The following is an 18,605-nucleotide window of genomic DNA, read 5'->3' on the forward strand; positions in this document are numbered from 1 at the left end:
CTTCAGATGCAAGAAGTGAGGTTCTTACCCACGAAAGCTTATGCTCCCAATACTTCTGTTAGTCTCAAAGGTGCCACAGGACCCTCTGTTGCTTTTTACCTATGAATGGAAATTGCTGCTGTTCATCTAATTCAGTGCATCCCACAGTGCACTGAAAATATATTTGTTTTATGGTGTCATTTTATAAGCCTGATTTTTACTCCACTCTAACTCTGTAAGATGGGGGGAAATCTCCTTTTTGCCTGAAATTTCTAATGGTTACTTACAGAGAAGAGAATAAAAAAAAAAAAAAAGAGAGAGAGAGAGAAACTTGAGGTTAATTGGCCCATCCATTCTTTGTTTACATAAGTGTGAAAAATTGTAGTTTTTTACTTTTGGAAAAGTTTTCTGCTGTTTACTGCAAGAGTATATCACAAAAACTATTTGGTCTGAAACCTTCAAATCTGTTTTATTCATTATTCCTCAATGAGTACTCCAGCATGAGGCCATTTGTATTAAGGTTTGATGGGAAATTGTGGACTTATTAGATGCCAAAGTCTTGAATATCTTAGAGCACTGCAAACATTACAAGCTATATTAGAGGTCTTGCAATAGTTAAAAACTTTGTGAACGCAGAGCTTGTGCCTTCCATGAGATGAATGTCTAGGGTGAGACAGTGAGGCAATTTCCATTACAATCCTTACTTCTTCCCTTTCTTCATGAAGTTTTGCATGCTTATTTTCTTTAAAGATCCAGGGTGGAGATGGAGCTTTCCCCCTTTTTTATTTGCCATATAAAGAATTTTTTCCCCCCAAGTTGTTCTTCTGTTTGATTTTAACCTTAGAAGTCTGATTTTGCTGGAGGACCTCTGGGAGGTCTCATGGATGTTTATTGTGAACTCTAACGTCTTAACTGAAGGGACAAGGGTGTAGATATTTTTAACAGTCTTTCTGCATCTAAAATGTTAGTCACATAAGTAGATGTTACTACAGACAAAACCCAAGAAGTCTTACTAAGAATCTTCCTCTCAATTGCTCAGCTGCTAAACAGTCAGTGTCTAAACTTTTGTGATATCACCATTCCACTATTTCTTCAGCCTATATGGGATCTGAATTCAAACTCAAAAATAATTCAGTATTCTTTGGCAATCTGGCTTCTAAAATGGGACCCTCATAATTGATTTTTTTGTCCTCTGTAAGATTTAATGCATAGGACTATTTTTTTAAGATTGGGTAGCTAATTTGAATATTTGAACTTCTAGAGTTCTGCAGAACGTATAGATTCTGCAACTGCTGCTTGAAGAGTTGGGATAACCTTTCTAATCCAAGTGGTATGCTTCAAAGAATTTAAAAGCTTTACATTCAAAACCAGAATAAATAAAATCTATAAAACTAAGTTTGATTGGAGGAATATGCATTCACCACAAGTGTTTAGAAGCTTCATGGCTTAGTGTCTAAGCTTCATAAATCAAATATCTTTAGTTCAAGTAGCATAATACATCCACGGAGATTGTAAAACTCAGTAAAACAAATATTCTGATTCAAGGAATTGAGAAGCTTCACCAAACAATGGGCCAGATCCTGGGATGTGGCTAGCCTACATGGAGCACCAGTTTGGGGGCTTTACCTGGTCTTGATGTAGCTCTGTGCAGGCTGGTCTCTCTGCAATTGTTAGACTAGCCCAGTGGTCTCAAACCTTTTTACGCACAAGATCACTTTTTGAATTTAAGTGCAACCCAGGATCTACCCCGCCCCTTCCCCGAAGCCCTACCCCACTCACTCTATGCTCCCCCTCTTTGTCACTTATTCTCCCCCTCCCCTCACTCACTGTCACTGGGCTGGGGCAGGAGGTTGGGGTTTGGGACAGGGTGCGGGCTCTGTGCTGGGGCCAAGGGGTTAGGCATGTGGAAGGGGGCTCCGGGCTGAGCCTGGGGCAGGGAGTTGGGGTGCAGGAGGGGGTGAGGGATGCAAGCTTTGGGAGGGAGTTTAGGTGCAGGAGGGGGCTCCGTGCTGGGGCAGAGTGTTGGGGTGCAGGAGGCGGTTTGGGGTGGAGTAGGGGCTATAGGGTGCTGGCTCCGGGAGGGGGCTAAGGGCTGGTGGTTGGGTTGCGGGATCCTGCCGGGTGTCACTGACCTCTGGTGGCTCCCGATCGGCGATGCGCTGGGGCTAAGGCAGGATCCCTGCCTGTCCCGGCCCCACACCGCTCCCAAAAGGGGCCAGGACACTCCTGCAGTTCCTGGTGAGGTACATGGCTCGGCGCACTGCCCCTCTCTGCAGGCACCACCCCTGCAGCTCCAGTTGCCCATAGTTCCCTGTTCCTGGCCAACGGGAGCTGCAGGGGCAGTGCTAGCAGGCAGGAGCAGTGCACGGAGACCCCTGTCCCCTCTCTCCCCCGAAGTCATGGCGGGGTGCTGGCCGTTTCCGGGATGGCGTGGGGTCAGGGCAGGCAGGGAGCCTGCCTTAGTGACAGCTCTACTGCACCGCTGGACTTTTAGCAGCCGGAAATCGCGATTAACTGGAAGAATCTCCAGGATCGACCAGTTGGTGATCACTGGATTAGTCTGAATTCTGTGCTAACTTACACCAGGTTACAACAGTCACAGGGGACCCCAAAGTGCTGCTGAAGATCCAGTCTAGTGCATGACATTCCATGCCTGCTCATCTTCTCTGCTGTATTAGTACTTGAGAGTATGAGTTGTATAAGAGCCCCTACATTGACTCTGTGTCACTGGAAGATTACCTTTACAATGGGGTAATTCTCCATAAGCTGATTGTCAGTTTTGGGGCCATACTGGACTGGTGGTTTTGCACTGCTTTGAAGAATCTGGCCCAATAGCTTACTGCTATGAAACATGTTCTCAGAAGCTACAGGTGCAGCATGTTGCTTAGATGGTTTACAGGTTAGCACTATGGAGCTTACTAAACTCAGAAGTGCGATCCATCCCTAACAAGATTTGCAGGTTCATTTTTGTGGTCCTTAGAAGTTAGCCTGGCATTGACATGGTAATAAAGTGAACTGGCATTGCCCATGGAGATTATTATTATTATACCTCATATTCAAGAGGTATTGCATTCAGAATTTATATGAACTGTGGATTGCAAACATCTTTATGAGCACTGTGGATTTATTTGTACTCTTTCATGAAAAGGATCTAGGTGCTGTGAAATCTTGGATAATTTCAGAGAGAGGGGGTTTGGTTTACAAATTAATGTAGAGTTCCATCCTTCTCCAGTGGTCACCAAGTCAAGTTCAATCATCTGCTTACTACTGTCACAATAATATCATTTTCAAAGACCAAAATAAGAAAAATTCTAGATAGTTGGTGCCAAGTAAAATAATAGAAGCCATTCAGTCAAGAATTTAAGATATATACTCTTTCTACAGTGCCAGAAGGTACAGGACCAATATTAGGTCTAAAATGGTTCAATATGTCTGTCAAATTAAAATGATTCAAGATGGAAACTCTAAAATCTAGTCTCCTGTCTGTGGATCCAGGAGGATTTACATCAGGTGTAGCTATGAGGTGTACCTGTTTTTTAATCTGCTAGTATTCTAGAATCATGAAAGCTGCTTCAGTTTTCAGATGGGAAAATATAGTATATTACCAATGCACATATTTCTAGACTGTGCTAATCTAAGTTCCAAGACTGGGGTTTTTTTTGGCTACCAAAAGTAATGTTTGTGGTAGTGGGTAGTCTCAGAAATAAGGTCATATTAACATATCTAGATAATTGGCTCATAAAAGCAATAAACAGAGTCATCTCAAAAGGCAGCAGAAATCACTGTTTTCATCACATGGGAATGAGCTTGTATTAACACAAAGGATAATTTATTTGGGAAACGTTATGTTACCAAAGTAGGAAAAACACTTCTTTCAGAAAGGAGGATCCAGAAGAACTGACACAATTAATCTTTCTAAATATCATAATCCTTCATTGTGTCCTAGAAGACTGTTCATATCATGTGTGCAACTAGTATTGAGCTGTTTTCAATTATGCCTGTTTCAGAAAATGACCATGCAAATTCAACACCAGGCATATCAGAACATAAGTTAGTTCTTTCTATCAGAGTGGCTAAACCAGAACACTATAATGAAAGATTAACTCAAAGGACATGGAAATGAGAGGTCTGGGTTCTTTTCCTGGGTCTGCTGCAGGCTTCCTGGGTAATTTGGGGGCAAATCTCTGTATTTCAACATACCTTCTGTAAAATGGAGATAAGAAATAGTTGATGACCTGTAATTCTGTTTCTTTGAAGATACCATACAATAGGATTCCCACTCTTGGGTTTTGCATCCCCAGTGCAAGATAGATAGTAATTGCTCTTAGTTTTTTGCAGTCTGTGGCATTGGGCATGAACTCCTCCCTCATCTTTCATTCTAACTGCTAGTGCCTCAACTCCCTCTAAACATTTCATAGCTAATCCCTAAATTTGTGGAAAGGAAAAGCTCCCGTAAAAATACAAACTGCATGTGATTGTAAATTAAAATATTTACCACATGAAAACCATGCCAAAGATGGGAGAAAACCCAGCTTCACACTGCCTTAGAACAGAATCTCAAATCTACAGAAAAATGTGGGTGAGCAGGAATCCTATGTGGTGGTTGTCTCAAAGAAGCAGAGTTATCGCCTGGTGTGTGATTTCCTGCTGACGTTTTGTGGATGAAAATAGACAACTTATCATGGTTGCACATTGTTGATCTGATGTCATACTTCATGGCTCTATTTTTATTCCTAGACAAATTACTTGATAGCAGGATAAACTTCAACCTTTTTTATTTGTTGCAGCAAATTTCAGATGAAGGCATTGTAAAAATTTGTAGAGGATGCCACAGACTTCAGTCACTGTGTGTTTCTGGTTGTAGCAACCTTACAGATGCTTCTCTCACAGCACTTGGTCTAAACTGTCCGAGATTGAAGTGAGTATGTCACAGTTTTTATATTCATCATTGGCCTGATCCTGGGAGATTAAGTTTCTCCTATGAAATTCTGAGCACCTTCAACTTCCATTGATTTCAATTGGTGTTAAGGGTGTTCAGCATCAGGGCAAAAACCCAACCCCTGCATATCATGTGAAAAGAGGGAAAAGAATTTAAGTCACAGTTACTAACTGACTCTATATTACTTCATAGATACATACAAAGGATCCTCAGCTGCTGTGAGTTGTCATATGACAATTTCCACAAGCTGAGGATCTGTCCAATATATACTACATTTTATGGTTCGGTATCTTCGTCTTTTGCCTTACAAATAGTACTGTAAATCATACCTGAAATACTGACCTAGAACTACACGTAGGTGACATTTTAGGTGTGTTTTGCCATTAGTATGCTATGCTGCCCAGCATTGTTAGACTTAAATGCATAATGGTCTAAATTGTCATCTACACCCAATATCTGATGGGCACAGCTGAGGTGGGGTGGCTCAAAATGAAGTTAGTTGCAGCTCCCTCATCCTCTGTCTTGTTCTTTCCCGGCACGGGTGTACTTAGAACAGCCTTTAGGTCCAATATGCCAGCCAAGAATAGCTACAGTATAGTAGCACTTTGGCTACATCTCTCCCTCCTTCAGATTGTAATGCCCTTATGCTGAGGGTTGCAGTGGGAATGGCATAGGTGTTGGCCGTGCCTGCTGTAAAGCCAGCTGGTGACTCTCCCACAATGGGGCAATGCTCAGCGCTAGAGATGTTTTTGCTTTTGGCCCCTTTACACAACCAGAGCAGCACAGAGGGTCTGGAACAAGGAAAAGAATCTGGTTAAGTATATCTGAATTTATCTTCATAATGTTATTACTATAAGTAAATTATCTGCCAATTCAGAAATAATATAAATTTGCTGTTAACTTTTTATATTATAGTGGTATTAGCTGCACCTTGCACCTATATGAACCAAAATAATTTCATTTAACTCTTAATACTAAGGAAACTTTCTCTAAAGGGTAAGTATTCACTATAGTTTCCCTTCCTTGGGCTACTTGACTTAAAGTGATATATGGTATCAAGAGTGATTTCAAGCCACAAACCTCTGTATCTATGTTTGATGCTGTAATTATGGGTAGTTCCTACACAGATTTTATTTCACCCACCACTAAAATGCAGCCATCTCAGGAGTGAAATATAGCTATTTGACAGTGTATGGTAACCCTGCACAGTTAATCCTCATTTCTCAATATTTTGAAGATTCTGTTTAATGCAGAAGTGGATATCTGCCTCCATCCTAGTCATGAAGAAGATTTGTATTATGGGGCAACTCTAATTAAAAGTATAAGACATTTTCCTTTTAAGGTTGATTTTTTTAATACAAAAATATTAAGCTTCTTAAAATGAAGTTAAAACCTTAATTATGACAGAAACAGATTCAAGAGTCATAACAGTTCTTAGGGAGGCTGACCAATTAAACTTTAATTATGAACCATTAAGGAAAATATATATCAGTAAACTTTGTATAAAAAAAAATTCTGACAAACTATATTTGGATGCCAGTATTGTATGTAATTACCAAGCACATTCTGCCATGTTCATTTTTAATCTGATTGGTAGAAAAAAAAGAGCTTTTGTTTAATTTAGAAATACTCTCTTCAAGTCAATGTCTGTATCTGATCCAAATTTGGCTGCTTATGCAAATAGCTATGAGTGCTTATGCATGCTCTTGCTTCAGTCACAAGAGTCTTTTCAAACTGGTTTGTCACACTCCTTAGAAGTCTAAACCCCTTGCCACTAGTTAGGACAAATCTTGAGTCTTTCTCTCTAACTGATGTCAGAAAAATATAGATACTTTGAAATTATTCCTGGTTCACTTTCTAAGGCAAAGAAAGAGGCCTAAAATACCAATCAGTCCCACACTCCTCCTTTCAAGTGAAAGACAACTCTCATGAGAAATCTCTCAAGAAAAATGTAAGGAAGCACCTAACGCGGGGCACCAGAAAATGTACTGCTAGCTAAGCAAGCCTGATTTGCTACCCTGTAGCTTGTTGTTAGTCTCCCTCAGTGCCACAAGGAGGCAGGCTTCAGCCATTTCTCATATAGTAACAAGATACCACCAAGGAAAATGAATCTGACAAAATGATCCCCATAGATCCGTCTCTCATCCAAAGTAAGGGTAATGCAAATTGCCATAGACTGAGCTTCAAGACTATGTACTAAAATATACTGTATTAAAAATTTCAATCAACAGGAGATACAACTCCCCACTTCTTTGTACCTTCTAAATAACACATCTTTTGAAGAACTAGAAAACCTGCAGAAACCTTCTAACTCCCTTCCCAAAATTGGATCAGCTGATCTACTCACTGGTCAATTTAGGGGTAGGCCTTATAAGAATATTTGCTATCCAGGGATCAGTCTTACAACTCCACATGCTATTCTCAGGCTTTCTGCAGAATTACCATTACAAAAAGTACTATGGTGATTAAACTCAGATCAAGACTATCAGTGCCTTGCTTCTTCTTCACACTCTTATCATCTATTTCTCTCTATCTTTTAGGAAAGAGTGAGGAATCCAATGAATCAGAAAGGTGCTTTGGTAATGCATGCACCCTCTCTTGAGGAGAAAGGGAAGAAAATAGTTCAAGTATTGCCAACTCTGCAATACTTCTAGTAGAAAATATCCTGTGTACTTAATAGAGTAAAATCAACATTCAATGATCTACTATACTTCAGCTGAAAAGGGGGAATAGGTTGTTTCCTGTTCAACTGCATATGACAATGGCAGGTGTAGCCATACAGTGCTCTCTCTTACACACTTAGATCTTTCATTAACAATTGTTAACCACCTATGATGAACTGCTCAAGATCACAGAACATGGGCTTAACAAGCCTATAAAGAGTTGCTCATAGATGTTCAATATAGCCCTATTGAGAGAAGATGGTTCCTGTATTACAGAGAGTATTTACTAACTGACCCTATACTGGGTAGACTTAGGAAGGAGATGAGATTTTGAGGCATTTCTGAGTAGTGCTTTATGGTTAGCACTTTGAAACACACAACTACTTAAACCTTACCTGAGTAAGGATTATTTAGAATGATCTCAGTCAAGAACTGTATTAATCATAAATGCATTCTAACACACAAATGACAATAGGCAGCCTTCAGTCTTAGCTCTAGTCTTACAAAGCAGTCATGGCTGCTTCCTATGTAGTGCTATTAGACAAGGTGTCATGAATGAATTAAAATGTAATCTATAATATCTCTTTCCAAGTTGAGTTACAACTCTTTCCTCCCTCTGGTTTGTCATACATAGCTTGGAATCTCTCGCTGTGTCCGTCTGTCCTGGTTTTTCTTCTTCGGTTTCCTTAGCAGAGATACCTCCCTTTTACCTTTGTAGTCTCCAAAGAGTATGACTATTCTGAGGATGCTTACCTTGGAAGAAAGAGAAAATCACTTAACTGTAATTGTAGTTTCCTAAAAACAGTGTCCTCAGATCTTCAGCAAGACCGCACCATAACTCAGATCCACTATGTATGTCAGGGGTCGGCAACCTTTGAGAAGTGGCGTGCCAAGTCTTCAGTAATTTAAAGTTGTGTGTGCCAAAATGAATTTTACATTTACAGGGGCCCCCGACAGAATCCCAGACTGCCGGTCCCTGCCAGCCGGGTCCCGGCTGCCGGCCCAACTCAGCTGCTGCTGGCCCGGGGTTCCGTCCATCCAGGCTGGCAGCAGGATGAGCGGGGCTGGCAGCAGGATGAGCGGGGCCGGCAGCCGGACCCCAGACCGACAGCACAGGGTGTTCCATCTGCCGGCCCCTGCCAGCTGGGGTCCCGTCCGCCGGCCCTGCGCAGCCCGCTGCCGGCCTGGGTTTCTGTCCATACAGGCCGGCAGCAGGCTGAACGGGGCCAAGACCCCAGCTGGCAGCAGCGTGACAGTAAAAATCGGCTTGCCACCTTTGGCACACATGCTGTAGGTTGCCGACCCCTGATCTATGTATCTGTCACACACCAAAGCCAGTTAAGATGGCCAGTCACCTGCATCCCCCTCCAAAACTAGTTACAGTATAAAGAAATAGAGAAAATGCCAGCCAGTGCATAGAAAGAATTTCTCTAGACAGCCACATCAAATCTGATGCAATCATCAAAACAGACCAACACCAGAACCTTACTCACCCTCATGCTTATCAGTGCAATATCTGTGATCAGTATGCCCCAATATTATGGCCCAACCTAATCTTCATCATGGCTCCCTAGCTGAATGACACAGTAGGACAGCTGTTAGGTCATCTCTCCACACCCCCTGTCACTAGATCTAGGGACAACTAATCTGAAGGAGGAATTGCCATTCTTTTCCTTTCTCACCCACTGCTGCCCGTGCACCAGTGTTCAGTGCTTTTCAATCAGATGCCTAGCAAGTAAGTGTGTGATTGCTCTTTCTTTTTAAAGCATATCCCATCACTATGCATGTTTTTATGTTATGGAGCATTAGAGAAGAAGTTTGCAGAATTGATGAGAGGCAGAGGTCACACACATAATTAGAACTGAAAAAAGATTAGTGGTGTGCAAACAAAGGGTTAACACATGGATGGTTCTAAAACATGTTTTCCCTTATGCTTGACATTCTACATAATTTTCGCACCAGTTATGTGTTTGCTCTATCCAGGCTTTCATTAAGGGTTGCTAACCACCTATGATGAGCTGCTCAAAACTACAAAAGAGGAGGTTATTTACTGTAACTGGAGCTTTCTTTGAGATGTGTGGTCCCTACTTGGATTCCAAACATGGGTGTGCATGTGTACCCTATGTCGGAGCCAGAACCCTTTTTGTAGTAGTGTCCATTGAACCCAAACACATCGTCTGCAAGCTCACACCCGAGTCTATAAGAGGTCATTCGGGTCGCTGCTGCTCCAATATCCCTCTAACCGGTAAGTAGTCCATAGCAGAGGCGATGGAGGGTGGGTATTAGAAGGCAAATAGGCCCATCTCAAGTTGGAGAAGGTAGTCCAGGAGGATAGGAATGGAGATGGAGTCTAGTGGGTGATGTTGTCAGCATGCCCAGGCGGTGAAACACTTCCATTTCGCCTGATAGCAGGCCCTAGTGGGCGGCCTCCTGCTGTGCTTGAGGATGTCATGCACTGACGTGGAACATGCTCTGCTTCCTTGCGAGCTCCATCTAAATACCAGGCCATGGGATGGAGCGGGCACAGGTTGGGATGTCAGAGTCGGCCCTGCGCCTGTGTGAGGAGATCTGGGTGAGGGCAGAGGTGGATCCGGGGATGAGCAGAGAGGTGGAGGAGGTCCATGAACCAATATTGAAGAGGCCAGAAGGGGACTGTCAGTATGAACTTTCGTGGGTGAATGCCCACTTCATCGGACGCAGGCATTCGCCCACAAAAGCTTATGCTCCAATACATCTGTTAGCCTTAAAAATGCCACAGGCCCCTCTGTTGCTTTTTACAGATCCAGACTAACACAGCTAACCCTCTGATATTTGACATAGTATGAACGTCGCTCAATCCCATCAAATCTTGCACAGGAGGGGAATGGGCAGAAGGCATAGTGGACTTTGTTGGTCCAGGGCAGGAGAAAGTCAACGCCCTGTGAGTCCATCCCAAGTGCTGCTCTGGAACAAAAAAGGGGGAGTTTTTGGTTCTTCTTGGTTGCGAACAGGTCCCGACGCCAGGGGCCCCAGCAGTAGAATTCTGAGCGTAGTGTGGGATCATGTAGTTCCCACTCATGGTTAGCATAGAAGGACCTGCTAAGCATGACCTGCTGAGCATGTACGTGAGGGAGTTGCTGGCGTCTGGAAGGTACATGGCCTGTATCGTGACATCGTATCTGATACACCAGTTTCAGAGTTGGATGGCCTCCACATACAGAGGGGGCAACTTGGCAGTGCCTTGCTTGTTGATATATAAAATTGCCACCATGTTGTCGGATAGCAGTTAAATGTGACGTAATCATATGAGGGGAAGGCCCTGGGCCATGTGAGCATCCAGGTGGGTGCCCCAACCCCTTATGGGGAGGTATCCATAGTTAGAGTGGTGCAGGAGGTGGGAAGTGTAACAGGGTGCCTATCAGTACCGTGGACACGTCAGTCTACCAGGTGAGGGAGGCCAGGACGAAACGGGAGAGGGACAGACTTGCAAGTGGTCTGTCTCTGGTTTGTAGATTGATTTGATCCATAGTTGAAGGCAGCGCATATAGAGGTGGGCATGGGGCATTACAGATGTGCAGGCTGCCATGTGGCCAAGGAAGGAAAGGCATTTGCAGATGCAGGTGTGCGGTTTGTGGCGTAAAGAGATGAGAGAAGTAAAGATGGTAAACTGATCTGCCAGGAGGAAAGCCTGACCCACGAGAGTGTCCAGGCATGCCCCAATAAATGTGATCTGTTGGGTAGGAACAAGGATGGACGTCTCCCCATTGATACAAATGCCCAGATTGGTGAGGATATCGCAAAGAATCTGGATAGCTCAGAGGAGGTGGTTGCGTGAAGTTGCCCGTAGGAGCCAGTCGTCTAGGTAGGGAAACACGGAGTGGCAGAGGCATAGCATGTGGGCTGCGACAATGGTGAAGACTTTTGTGAATACATGTGGCTTGGGGACGATACCAAAGGGGAGGACATGGAACTGATAGTGGGAGTGACCAACCATAAAGCAGAGAAACTTCCAGTGAGCCAGGTGAATATCAATGTGGAAATATGCATCCTTCACATTGAGAGCCATGAACCAGGCTCCGTGGGAGACAGAAGGGATAATGAGGGGAAACATGGCCATCCGGAACTTGAATTTTCATATAAACCTGTTGAGTATGGGGTGGCAGCCGCCTCCCTTCTTCAGAATAAGGAAATATGGGGAGTAAAAGCTGCAGCCCTGGAATGGAGGGGGATGGTAATGGTAATGGTACCTTTCTGGAGAAGGGCATCTGCTTCCCCTCGGAGAAGATCTCCACAGCTAGTGTGGGGCAGGCAATGGGGGGAGGGGGAATGTGAGGAATTCTATAGAGTGCCCCTGGTGAATGATGTCCAGTACACAGTGGTCTGGTGATCTTGCCCCAATTGTGGGCAAAGAGGGCAAGATGGAGGGGTAGGGAGACGTTTACGAGTCTTGGTGAGAGTGTCAAAATTGTTGCTTAGACTGACATAGCAGGAGGGTTGAGGGTGCGGAGGTTATAGTAGCAGAATAATGGGGCTACTGAGCATGCTGATGATGTCATGATGGCTCTTGTTGTCTTTGGAAGTAGAGTGGGAAGAGGCTGGGGTGTAAATGCCAAGCAACTGCAGAGTGGCGCGAGAGTCTTTGAGTGAATGCAGGGACTCGTCCGTCCTGTCACTAAAAAGTTTCTGATTATTGAACGGGGGGTCCTCAAGAGAAGTCTGGATGATTGGAGCAAGGAGTCACGTCAGGGTACGACTCCGGTCGCCAGTGAGCGTGAGGTGGTGTCAGTGGCATCAACCACTGCCTGGAGGCTCACCTTAGTAACCAGTTTGCCCTCATCAAGTGTCTGGAACTAATGTTGTCTGTCTGGCAGAAGAAAACCCTGAAACTCGGAAAGTTTGCAGTACATGAGAAAGTTGTACTTTGCCAACATGGCCTTGTAATTGGTGATGCAGAATTGGTCCAGCTTCTTTGCCACTCTGTCTGGGGTGCGAGGTGTTTGTGAGGGTGGACTTCAGGTGTTGTTGGCAAGTGCATTCCATCGCCATGTGAACCACCAGTAAGTTGGGAATGGGGAGGTGAAAAGGAAGTCTGTTCCTTTCAATGGGATGAAGTATCGCCACTCTGCCGCTTAGGAGTAGGGTGTATACCAGTGTATGCCAGACCAACTGTGCTGGTTGCAGCATGGCCCCATGGATGTGGAGGGCAGTGCGAGAGGGTTCCGGCAGTTTCAGGGTATTCTGGAGCTGGTTTCATGTGTTCTGGTCTTCCTCCACTGGGAGGCCAAGAGCTGCTGCTGAAGCAGGTTGTGGTATTGTTTATGGTCATCCAGAGGGAAGGCGGAATTAGTGCCTCGTCTGGTGACAACGAGGCTACAGTGGGGACTGGCAGTACTGATAGTACCGGCTGTACTGTAGTGTCCTCTGGTTCGTCGTCAACCGAGAAAGGTCTGGTATGTGGCCAGTTTGGTAAGAGGCTACCAGTAGTAGTCCACAGTCCTGGAGGCGGTCCCAAGAAGGCCAGTGAGGCCAAGTGTACAGGTTGCCAGGTATTGGCAGACCTTAGGGATAGTGGAGCCCGGGGTCGGAAGTAAAGTCATATACCAGTAGATAGGATGGTCGGCGCCTGGGATATGGGCTGTGAGATTGGCCGGGTGAGAATGAATGAGGGAATCCAACGCTGAAAAGTCTTCTGAGATGGAGGACGGGTCTAATGGGGTGGAGCCGCTGGTGCAAGATGGGTGGAAGATATGCATCGTGCTGGGAAAAGACAGAAATGTTCATCCACCAGAGAAGGGAGTTCAGTGGTGGATGGGGGACCAGGCAGTAGTGGGGAACCTGGGAACATATGGGAGCAACAGTTCCGCAGTAGGCATCAGTGGTTCCAGGTGTGCAGGGAACCATGCGTGGTGGCCTGGAGGGGCCCAGCATCATCACTGGTGCCAGAAGTGATAAGAGTGCTGGACCAGTGACCGGGGCCGGAGGTGACACCAGCGGATCACATCGGTACTTCAAGTTATGCTCCGTCTGGAGCAGTCGGGTTGGTGCATGACTTTTCACCCGACTTGGCATGGCTCAGGAAGGCAACACTGTGTTTAGGGGCAGTCCCTGTTGGGGAGCCAACCTTATGCCCATGTCCATGTTTCTTATGCTCACAGTGGGCTTCTGCGGCTGCGGCAGTACCCCTGGGTTTGGCGCCTTGGAGGAAGATGGAGGATGGATGGTGGTGATTGGAGGTGATCTGCTGGTCTGGATCTGACTGCGCATGGGGGTGCATAAGCTCCTCCATTAGAAACCTATGGAGGCGAAATTCTCTCACTTCTCTCATTCTGAGCATTAATGAGCGGCGGATGGAGCAGCAGGTGATGATGTGAGCTTTGCTGAGGCAGTAGAGGCACCGTTGGTGCTTGTCGCTCACAGAGAAGGAATGCAGGCATGAAGCACAGTTTTTGAAGCCGGCTTGCCGGGGCATAATCCCCGGAAGGGGGAATCTCCCTGATGGGGGAAGGGTCCAGTGAGGATCAACTAGGAATCTACACGGTAAACATCTGTATACAACTATATATACTGGAAAAACAGACAAGCATCTCTTTTAGCAAGGCTAGGAGCACTGAGGAACAGGGATTCTGACTCTGGCCATGTGGTGATAAGAGAGAACTGCAGCGGTGTCAACGCTCACGGCCTCTGATAGCCTCAGATGTGAGCAACGGATGACCCACGTGGATGTTCAGGTCAACGCAAAGTACTACAAAAACTGCGCACCCATGTTTGGAATCCATATACGGACCATCACTTGAAGAAGAATGTGGGCCTGAGAAACCTATGAAGGACATATGGATGTTCAATATAGCCCTATTGATAGAAAAGGGTTCCTGTACTAAGAGAATATTTACTCAGCAACCCTGCTGGGAGAGAGATGAGATTTTGAGGCATTTCTGAATAGTGCTTTATGGTTAGTACTTTGAAAACTTATACTAGATGTGTAATGCATTATGGTAGAAATGCAAATTTTGATAGCCTACCTCTAAGCTTTGATACCTATGCTAGTTTCTCCTGAGCATGTTGCTAGACTAGTCTAACCAAGCCCTCTACACATTCTCAGGACCTTCCCAGAGAAGGTATGAATCCTGTAAGATCACATTTATCCAATGGATATGGGATGATATCCCTTTCCTCTTTGTCCATGAAGAGAGACACTTGAGTTCTAGCTACCTCTTAAACGCTATCTGTGGCTACATTTAGACAGAGAAATCTAAATCAGCAGTCTCTTAGTCTATTTCCTTTATCTCTCCTTTATGAATTTTTCTGTCAAACATAAAGGAAGTGGCTGTTGTGTTGAATGGGGGACTTTGTGCTCGTGGTTACTCTGTGACATTCTCTCCTTGTTAGTCTCACTGCTCACTACTATCTGCTTAGTGTAAACCTGAACAAGGAAAGAGCAGAAGTACTACAATGAAAACCATACGTACTGGTATTATTTGTCAAAGTTTCCTTTTTTCTCTTATCTTGCTTCACTCACACCTCTCCTAAGGGACTGCTTCTCAGGTGATGAGTTTTTTCCTAATATATTTCTATATTTGTTTCTGGAAGATGGAATCAGATAGGTTTGGCTTTACGTTTTGGCTTTGACAGCTATTTGTCTCCTTGCTTTCTGACACCTAAAGCCAAAATGCTTAATGTAAGAACCTGACAACAAATAGAATATTGGAGGCACATTGTGATGGCTTGACCTGCACTTTCCTAAATTCCTCCCTGTATACTCTTTCTGTACTCTTCCCCAACATAGAAACTCCACTTCTGTCTAATGAATTTATTTCTTTGTGTATCGCGAATAAGATGTGCAGTGAAAATGGTATTTTTCAAAATACAGTTTTGAGTATTACAATAAGTATATACATAGCCTTACAAGTACAAGAATTCACTGTAAATTTTTTTCTTTACAAATGTCCATAGGTATAATTCTTAATTGTACATAATTTAATTTTGCTATGTAGTCTGAACATCTTTCTGATTAGCTGAATCAAAAATCAGTCCTGCCTTTTTTAAAATTGCAAAATGGACTTATGAGTTTGGTTCAAATCAGTTTTATGTTACAACATATTGACAATAAATTTAAATAAAAAGAAGTAATTGCTTTTCATTACTGTATCACTAATATTGTTATGTTGAAAACAATTATTTTTTCAGGATTTTGGAAGCTGCAAGGTGTTCCCATCTGACAGATGCAGGTTTTACACTTTTAGCACGGGTAAGGATTATTTTAAAAATGTACAGTTTACCTAATTTTCACTGCTACCGTACATATCTGAATTTATCCAGTCATGTTGGGGATGATGAAAAGAAAGTAGAGTAGACGAGAGGCCCCTTAGAGGAGGTGGCCATGAAAGAACCAAAATAATTGATTTTATTTCTGGAACGTATTTACAAATAACTGGAGCTTGGAATATTTTTTACAGTGGCTTTCTTCCTTCCCCGCCCCTGCTCTTTTTATTTTTTCTAAAAAGTATTTAAATTTAGTCACCTGTATTTTTCATATATAGAAAAATAATTTTAAAGCCTATAACTATAAAATATAATGCAAGCAGGCTTCCTAAGTACAGAAAGTCTCCTTATAGCAGATTGTTCTGTGTATCAATTATTGCTGCAAAATATATCTAGATAATATTTTCAGTTAAGCCTTAACTCATGCCTGTTGACTTCAGTGAGACTTCTGTAGCGTTTAAAGTTAGAAGCAGACTTACTGTGTTGATTAAGGGCCTGGATGGAACTGAATATTTAAAGGGAAAAGGTTTCTGTTTTAATGGATCTAATTTTTGTTTCACTCTTTTATAAAATTGTGTAAGGTTTATTTTAAATAAAACGAAGCACAAAAATGTTTTTATTTAAATAGGAGTCGTGTAACAAACATTTGATATGAACAAGAGCTATTTTAGTTCCATGGGTATAGCGGGCAGTTGGCGGGTATTCTCTAGACCTTTGGAACATGCTTCCTTATCAGGGCTGTAACATCCCAAATTTGTTAGCATGTGCAGCAAGATGCACCTTTTCCCCTGGCTTGTGAGGAGATGAGGGTTCGGCAGGCTGGATAATAGTTCTGTGTGAACTATATGGGGAGGTCAGTTAGTTCTTCTTGTATTTATATTTTCTCTGGGTTATTTGATTTTATTGCAGTATTTTGGGGGCCTGTTAAGTATTTCTTTCCCACATTATGGCTTGCTCCATACAAGTACTCAGACAACACTGCTGCTATGTTCCACCTTAACAAGCATGGAGGTACCAGGTCAGACCTCTTTTGCCAAGAAGCAATGAACCTCTGGTCTTTTTGCATCAAGAACAAAATTATGCTCAAAGCATCTCACCTTCCCCAGTGTCAGAACTGTCTAGTGTACCATTTCAGGAGATTGTTCAGAAGAGATTACAAATGGTCCCCTCAGACCTGACATAGCAAAGTCCATTTTTCAGATGTGGGAAATGCCAGAAATGGACGTGGTTATTACCTGACAGCACAGGAAATGTCACTAGTTCTGTTTCAGGATGAGTGTCGGTTCAGGGTCCGTATCAGATGCCTTTCTACTATCCTGAAAGGGGAAACTTTTTAACGCTTCCCTCCCACCACCCAAGTCCCTGTGGTGCTGAGAGTGGTGGGTAAACTCAGGCAAGATCATGCTGTTTAATTTTGATAGCAGAAGCCTGGCCTGGACAGCACCGGTTTTCAGATCTGTTGAACCTTTCAATTCGAGATCCCATAATCCAGGGATGGCCAACCTGAGCCTGAGAAGGAGCCAATGTACATTGCCAAAGAGCCACAGTAATATGTCAGCAGCCCCCCATCAGCTCCCACTCCCAGCACCTCCCACCCACCGGCAGTCCCGCCGTCTCCCCGCACCTCCCAATCAGCTGTTTTGTGGCAGGCAGGAGGCTTTGGGGGTGGAGGGGAGGAGCGAGGGCACTGCAAGCTCAGGCGAGGGGGGACTATGGCAGGGCCTGTGGCAGAGCCAGGGGTTGAGTAGTGAACACCCCCCAGCACATTGGAAAGTTGGCATCTGTAGCTCCAGCTCCGGAGTCGGTGCTTATACAAGGAGCCGTATATTAACTTCTGAAGAGCCGCATGAGGCTTCAGAGCCACAGGTTGGCCACCCCTGCCATAATCCTTCCTCAGGTTCCAGACATAGTTTCCCAGAACCAGGGCCAAACTGCATTCCAGCCCTCTGAGCCTGCACCTGATTGGTTATGTTTAGTGGTTAACTACTCACGAGTCTACTTGTTCTATTGCAATGTGAAACATTCTTTTGAATAGCAGAAAGCCCTCCACCAGGTATACTTCATAAAATGGAAGATGTTCTCTGTGTGGTCCCAGCAGAAAGTTACCTTTCATTTATGGGTTCCCATTCAGTTTATTCTTCATTACCTGCTTCACCTAAAGGAGAAATGTCTTTCTGTCAGTGCCTTGAGGATTAATCTGGCTGCTATCTTAGCCCTTTCATCTATAGGATAGTGGAATCCTGTTTTCTTCAACCCTATGATTATAAAGTTCTTGAAAGGTTTGGGTAGGCTTTTCCCACGTATTTGAGACCCAACTCCATCCTGGGATCTAAATTTGGTTCTCTCAGTTTTAATGGGGCCTCCTTTGAACCTATTGCTACATGCTCATTGTTTCACCTCTTGATGAATGTAGCATGCCAAGTAGCTATTACTTTGGCCAGGAGCACTTCAGGCTTTGATGGCTGACCTTCCTTAGATGGTATTTTACAAGGACAAAGTTGGTTTGCATTCACACCCTAAATTTCTCTCAGAAGCGCTTTTGGATTTTCATATTCATCAGACTGTACTTACCAACTTTTTCCCTCCAAACCTCACTCATGCAAAGTTGAGGAAAAGCTCCATACTTTAGATGTTTGCAGAGCTGTAGCTTCCTGTCTGGACAGGACTAAAGAGTTTAGGATACTGCAGTTATTAGCCTCCTTTGCTGATAGGGTGAAAGGGAAGCCCATTACATTACAGAAGATCTCTTCGTGGATCTCCTCCCTCCCACATCCGTGTTATGATAT

The 18,605-nt window shown here is 43.9% G+C and overlaps 1 protein-coding gene across 4 annotated transcripts in view; it reads left to right on the forward strand.

Moving 5' to 3' along the window:
• Positions 1 to 18,605, forward strand: part of FBXL2 (F-box and leucine rich repeat protein 2) — a 143,330-nt gene that overhangs the window by 86,602 nt on the left and 38,123 nt on the right. For all 4 annotated transcript variants that reach the window (XR_004644505.1, XM_034761031.1, XM_034761033.1 and 1 more), the window contains exons 10-11: positions 4,767 to 4,897; positions 15,745 to 15,805. Coding sequence is in view for 3 of the 4 variants with exons in the window: in XM_034761031.1 (XP_034616922.1) it covers positions 4,767 to 4,897; positions 15,745 to 15,805 (192 nt within the window). In the remaining variant the exon portion in view is untranslated. The remainder of the gene's footprint in view (positions 1 to 4,766; positions 4,898 to 15,744; positions 15,806 to 18,605) is intronic.

Source organism: Trachemys scripta, chromosome 2, assembly GCF_013100865.1.
Source record: "Trachemys scripta elegans isolate TJP31775 chromosome 2, CAS_Tse_1.0, whole genome shotgun sequence".
Classification (NCBI taxonomy): domain Eukaryota; kingdom Metazoa; phylum Chordata; order Testudines; family Emydidae; genus Trachemys; species Trachemys scripta.